General features: G+C 36.0%; 1 protein-coding gene across 1 annotated transcript; it reads right to left on the bottom strand.

Annotated features, from left to right (window-relative positions):
* Positions 1–212: 212 nt before the first annotated feature.
* On the bottom strand, positions 213–6,376 carry LOC120273598 (receptor-like protein EIX1). Its single transcript, XM_039280260.1, has 3 exons — positions 4,342–6,376; positions 2,978–4,053; positions 213–816 (listed from the first exon to the last, which is right to left on the bottom strand). The coding sequence occupies exons 1-2, from the start codon at positions 6,374–6,376 to the stop codon at positions 2,984–2,986; spliced, it is 3,105 nt and encodes a 1,034-aa protein (XP_039136194.1). The 3' UTR covers positions 213–816; positions 2,978–2,983.
* Between the last annotated feature and the right edge of the window lie 841 nt (positions 6,377–7,217).

Raw genomic sequence — 7,217 nt, forward strand, 5'->3', positions numbered from 1 at the left:
CTTACATGTCAAATATGGAGTAGCTAAAAAGTCGCATTTCTAAGTAGTTCATATGACCGTACTTCTGACTAGTTCATTAACAACAAGATGTGAGACCTTGAAGCCCCCTCCAAGAATGCTAATTCAACCTTATTTCATCTCTCCCTTTATTAAAAAAGAAGAAAGGAAAACAAAGGTCAAACTGAGAGAGAGAAAGACAGTCTGAGCTGAAATTAAACAAAACAAACTAAAAAAGAACAGAAAGGAAGAAGAAAATTACAAAGTAAATCCATTGCTTAAGAATATCTTCATCAGCCAATGGGGAAGTTCCCGACCTTGATGAAATAGGGAAAGGCTGTGTTGGCTAAGGCCATGAATGGCCAATCTATGCGTTGCTGCATTCCAACTGTGAGGGATGGCATAAATCTCTGGATTTCCAAGTACTGAAAGGATGTCAATAATGCTTTTGATCCACAAATCAGTCTGCCAAGTAGATCTTGAGGCACCCAATTTGATTGCATCATGGAGATCTCTGTTTGTTATAAAGATGTGATGTAGTCTTGAATGATAAGAATGGACAGCATGCAAGGCTAAGAGCAAGGCTTTGGCTTCAATATCAGCAAGTGTTGCATTGTCAATTGAACAGCAACCTGCCAGCAAAATTGAAGAGTTGTAATTTGATACAATGAATCCAGCTGCACCATTAGTACAATTTTCTCTCCCAAATCTGCAGAAAAGAGGAAAGGGCAATCAGCTGAGGAGAAGTTATTAAGGATTAGGCATTTACCTTGTTGGGGATGTTGAGCAGAGGAGAACTCTTTAACATGCGCAATTGTCCTGCAAGCAACCAGATAAGGATTTAGAGTTTCATTTCTAAAGACTAAATTGCACCTTGATTTCCATAAGTGCCAGACACCTGAAACAATTATAGATTTGATAAAAACTGAAGTGTTATCTTGGCAAGCAGTCAGCCAATTACTGGAAGAAATACCCAAAGGGAAAGATATGATCTTCTGCTTTAAATTGCCAGTGTTTTACCAAATAATCTGAGCTTTAGGACAGGAATTAAAAAGGTGATCAATAGTTTCTCTGTCCAGGCCACACATAGGACAAAGAACTTGAGGGCCTAAGTTCAAAGAGTACAAATATTCACAAGTTTTAATTTAACCCTTGAACATGAGCCAAATGAAATGCTCAACTTTGGGAGCCACATTCAATCTCCAGAGGTGCCCTCAACCCACCCATGGTTGATCAATAGTAGCATTGGAGTTCAAATGGCAGTAAACTTTGGCAGAAACCCATGTCAAGAGAATGCTTTCTAATTATGTGAGCTGCTATTGATTTCTCTCCATATTCTCTTAGTCTTGTATTCTAATGAATAATGGATGTTCTTTGTATGTCATGATATGGTTATGAAGTTAGAAAGCTTCTCAATGGTTTATTATATTTTTCCAGTGGTGTCATTGTTTCTTATGCTCAATGTTCGAATTGAATGAGATTCAAAATCTATTTGGTAACTTTCCACTGATCATATTATATAACAAATTTAAAACTGAAGATGAAAGAGATCCCCCATAGAATTTGGTATCTAAATTGATCCTATTATTTGAAAAATATAAAAACTGACTGTAAGCAAGGTTCCCTGAAGAATTTTGGTATTTTTCCAAGGATCATATTGATAAATTCAGTTTGCTTATAATGTTAAATTGTGATGTTCCCTCATTAGATGCATATGCAAAGCTCTTGTTGATGCGGAACTCTAATTGAAGAAGGTATTTATGGATGCAGATTAAATGCCTACATTAGAATCAAAAACCTCTTAGTTCCTGTTACAGCATCTGTTGTACCCTCTGCATTTAAAAATATTCATACATAGTCCATCATTCATTCTGATAAGTTTAAACTATAAATCTTATGGCCTTCATATATAAACTGGTGTTTTGATTGAATGTTTAAAATTTTGGCTACATCAATAGATCAACTTATGATGATAAAGCTATTTTCTCTAAAGTTTTCTGTTAATGTTAAACATCAAAGTTTGGTAGTTTATAGGGGCATACAATCAAGTACTATCTTCTGGAAGTATAATTTAGAAAACCAATTCTATAAAAGGTACATGCAAATTTCTGCTAAAAGAATTATTTATGCAAACAAAAGGTGGACTTGACGTAAAGGTCTCTGCCAAAGTTAATGGTTGTGAATGCCTTACTTTTTTTAGTTTACTGGTTGGCAGTTAAAATGAAACAACCCTATTAAATCTTGAAAAGAAGGTGATAGATGTTCTCCATGTAGAATACTGAAAATTCTCATAGGATTTATTTGACAATATTTTATATCTAAATTTATAACATTGGCTAAAGTTTTCTGTTCAATGTTGCCTCCTGGATATGAAAACAGCCCATAAATGCAGATTAAGCTAAATTTGGGTAAATTATATAAATGAAAGTTGACAATCTCTACACATTTTGATTTTTATCATGAATGATAAATAGTGTCTGAAACATTGGTACATGTTAATATCCAGCTTCTTTCACTTGGCAATTCAATCTGTGCGGAGATGTGAGGCAACAATCCTCTGTTACATGTCCCTCTGTTTTGCTCCTGCTGCTACTTATTCACTCCATGGATGATTGGTATAACTGGAAGCATCGCTTAGGCTTATCTATTGAAGTTTTATAGCTCTCATGGATTCTAGATGCTTCAAAATTACCATGCCCATAATAAGTTTGTTTATGAAGTTCTATTAAGTTGAACAAAAAATATTTAAATTGAATGCATCAGAAGTAAACATTTATTTTTTTTATTTCGCTTTCAGTATTTTTATTATTATTATCAAGATTTAGTCCACAGAAAGTCAAAATTTAGTACACACAAAGCAATCCATTTATTATAATTGTGTGTACATTATTATAGCTACATGCTTTTCAATAGTACAAAAAACTGAGATTTAGCACACATGCACAATATAGAAAGATAACAGTCATTACAAAGCTCATACCTGGCCTTAGTTCTTCCTTGTAAGTATTGATTTCAGTCTCCTGGAATATACCACCAACCTCACATAAATCCAATCATAAACCTTGTCTACAGATCGGAAATAAGAAATTCTTCTTGATTTTTTGATCATGATGAACAGGATGAACATCCAGAAGCCAACAATGAATCCTGATGCAAGGCCTATATAAAGCCATAAGTCATCAAACCAATCTCCACGTTCATCTTGATTTCCTCCATGGAAAGAGCCTTGAGAAGGTGTCACATTAATGCAATTACTTAGAGGATATCCACAAAGACCATCGTTATAAAAGAAACCCGATGCATCTAAAGTCCGAAGTTGATTGCCTGATGGAATTTCCCCAGACAACTTGTTGTGTGACAAGTTCAGTTGACTGAGAAAATACAGAGCAGATATGCTCGGAGGGATGATACCAGAAAAGTTATTGCTTGATAGATCCAGTGACTGTAGCTGATTCATGTCACCAATGTTTTCTGGCAACTTTCCATTGAAAAGATTATTGGAAAGATTCAAGAAAATCAATCCATGAAGTGATGTCAATTCATCAGGGAATTTACCAGAAAGCCTGTTGCATGACAAGTCAATGTTTGTGACTAATAAAAGCACCTTTGTGTATTCCCTTTGCTGCCCCTTTGCGCTTATCACCAGAGACTCCAAGTGCTTGTATGTTGAACCATGTCTCGAAAAGCTTGATAGATCATATTTAAAAATCAAGAGCTGAGATCTTCCACTGGGACTTTTGGCCATTGCTTTAAAACCTCCAAAAGTATGAAGGAAAATGACACCTGAGAGGTTGTTTTGTGCAAGATCCAGAACCTGGAGAGATGAGAGGTTTAATAATTGCTCTGGTATTGAACCTTCAAACAAGTTTGATCTCAAGCGAAGGAATACTAATGATACAAGACTTCCAATCCATGAAGGTATTGTACCAGAAAGCCTGTTTTCACCAATGTCTAGAACCACCAATTTTTTTGCATTTTTCAGCGGCAAAGGGAGATTTCCAGATAGACTATTCTTTTGCAAATGCAACGATCGAAGATTGGTGGCAGACACAATGGCTTCAGGAATGCTGCCAAAGAAATTGTTGTTAGATAAATTAATAATTTTTAACAATGATAACTGATTCCAGCAATGTGGAAGTTCTCCAGACATGTTGTTGCTAGATAGATCCAGCATTTTCAAAATAGTGAGGTTACAGAGAAAAAATGGCATGCTGCCATTAATATGATTATGTGATAAAGAAAGAAATTCAATCCAAGCAAAGCTTAATGAAATAGGACCAAATAAAGAGTTGTTACTTAGATCAATCATGGCCAAAGATGAAGAGTTCCAATCAGGTATCAAACCTTCAAATTTGTTATGGCTCATATCAATAATCTCCAAGGAGGAATGTTGCAAAGTAGGTAGAATTCCACTTAAATTATTATGCGATATATTGAGCAAGACCAAACCATTGGATGATAAATTCCAAAACCATGTTGGGACATTGCCAGAAATTTCGGCCTCTGATAGACAAAGATACTCCAGCCCTGTTTGAGTTTTAAGCCAAGCAGGAAACACAGAGCTTATTCTGCAAGAGCACATCATGATAGTAAGAGCATGGAAAGGAGGCACCCAATCGTTGGGCACATTAAGCTGCAGCAAATTATAGGAGAAATCCATGTAATACAAGTCTGTTAGATTTAGAAAATGGTGTTCAGTTAAAGTGCCAACAAATGAATTTTCCTTGAGCTGTAAGATTCTCAGATTAGCTAACCTACCTATGCTCTCTGGGACCCTTCCATTAAATCTGTTGTTCGCCAAATTTAAGTATCTCATACCATCCTTGTCCTCTGAAACAGAACTATTTCTTATGTAGTTCTCAGGGCAATTAGACAAGCCGTTCACAAGATCATCAATTGCTCCTTTTATTAAATTGCTACTTAAACGTAACTCCCGTAACTTGCATAAGTTCTTTATGGATTTTGGCAATATTCCACTAATGTTGTTCATTGATAGATCAAGCACCGTCAAGCTTGTGAGTTTTCCCATGCTCCCTGGTAGTTCCCCTGCAATCATATTTTGAGACAAATATAGAAACTGAAGGTGAATAAAATTCCCCATAGTTTCAGGCAATTTGCCTCTGAGATTGTTAACAGCCCCATCAAAATGCTGCAAAAGTGTGAGATTGCCAAAGGATTCAGGAATGGCTCCACTGATCATATTCTGTGATAAATCCAAATATTGCAGGTTTCTCAGGGCCCCAATGCTTGCAGGCATCAATCCCTGAATTTGGTTATTGGACAAATGAAACTCCACCAACTTCTGCAGCCTCCCGATGCTCTCTGACAACTTTCCAATCATATTATTAGACAAATCAAAGTACACTAAATTTGTAAGATTGCTCAGAGAATCTGGAATGCCTCCAATGAATTTATTCCATGACAAATCGAGTTTCTCCAAGCTACCAAGATTTCCAAAGGACTCTGGAATCACTCCACCAAAAGAGTTATCAGACAAGCTGAAGACTCTCAAGTAACTCAAGTGACCTACTGTGACTGGTAACTTGCCATACAGAGCACAACCAAAGAGATCAAGATGAATAAGGTTAGTGAGATTGAACAACCATTGAGGCAGAGTGATGTTCAGGTCAGAATTGTAAGAAAGATCAAGCACACGAAGAGATGTGAAGTTGAGATAATGAGGCAGATTAGTAGTAGCATAAATGCCACCACCTTGAAGTATAGCATTAGAAAGTTTCAACACACGTAGAGAGGGGAGCACACTGTTAATGTCAAGAAGCCAACCATGCACTTTGGAAAGGTTCCCTCCACTCAAGTCAAGATGATGCAAAGAAGTCATTCCAGAGAGCCAATGGAGGTCATTGGGTTGTAAATTATAATTTGAGCTAAGATCAAGATAGCGCAAGCAGGATAGGTTTCCAAAGGTATGAGGAATGGCACCACTGAATCCCGCATGGGAGAGATTAAGGTATTCAAGGTTGGCAAAAGAGCCAATGAAGTCTGGGATGTGGGAGTCATCGAAGTTGTTCATGCTCAAATCCAAGTGCTTTAAATGATGAAGCTGAATGAGAGAAGAGTTCAACTTACTTGGTGGCAAGTCATAATAATCAGAGATATAATTAGAAGGGTGCTGTCGGAGATCAAGCTTGATGACATGGCGGGATTCATGGTTGCAGCTCACGCCTTGCCATTTGCAACAGTCATGTCCGGTCCAAGAAGAGAACAAGCTTTGGTCGTCGCTCTGATTAATGCCTGCTTTGATGCTGAGAAGGGTTATCCTTTCAGTTTCAATGCAGCTAATTATACCATGGACATAACATGGAGGGAATACTGAGACAACAAGAATAGCAAGAAAAACAAACAGTGAGAGACAAGCCATGAGATCAAAGAGAGAAGCTCTCACAAATGTCTGTGGAGAAGCGAATGAATGGGATTAGATGAAATGCATGCATTATATTATATATATAAAGCAGATTTAAACAAGAGCAAAATGACAGCGAGGTCCTTGGGGAAGTTTCCCACATTCTAATATTCATGCAAAATTACTCTTTTTTTATTATTATTATTATTATTATTATTATTATTTATTTTATTATTTTATTTTATTACTATTATGTTTTTTTTCCAACATCACTTGGTCCAAAGGCTCACTTGGTCTCGAACGAGCTTGAGAGAGGTTAGACGAGTTCATCTCTCTCGCCAACAATGTGGTTCATCTGTCTACAATAGGACTATGTTTGACCACTCCACTATAAATGACAAACATGATTTTGTCTTTACGTAGACAAACTCTATTGATTTAACTACAATTTCGATCTAGTAAAAGTGAGTTTTTTTTTTATATACGCCAGTTTACAAATACTCCAAATTTAGGATGCGCAAAGAGTTGTAATGGAAGAGAAACAAAAGATAAATAGTTTTTATTAAAATTATTATATTTTAATTTATTTTTTTTAAAAAAAAAGCTTGTGGATTTAAAATATTAATGATGCTTTTAGCAGTAAAAATAAAAAATAAAAATTTGAAACTGTTTTGGATCACGTGAAACAGAAACAAGGAATTCTTAGTCTTTTTTTTTTAAAATCAATGTTTCATATTCTTATGATTGTTTTCGTTTGTGGAGCACTTATTTGTTTTGATTCAAAGGTAATGTTTTGGGTCAAGTGAAACACTATAAAAAGAGAAACCATGCATGTTTCACATGTTTAAAGACGTGTTTG

This window comes from Dioscorea cayenensis, chromosome 2 (genome assembly GCF_009730915.1).
Source record: "Dioscorea cayenensis subsp. rotundata cultivar TDr96_F1 chromosome 2, TDr96_F1_v2_PseudoChromosome.rev07_lg8_w22 25.fasta, whole genome shotgun sequence".
NCBI classification, from domain to species: domain Eukaryota; kingdom Viridiplantae; phylum Streptophyta; class Magnoliopsida; order Dioscoreales; family Dioscoreaceae; genus Dioscorea; species Dioscorea cayenensis.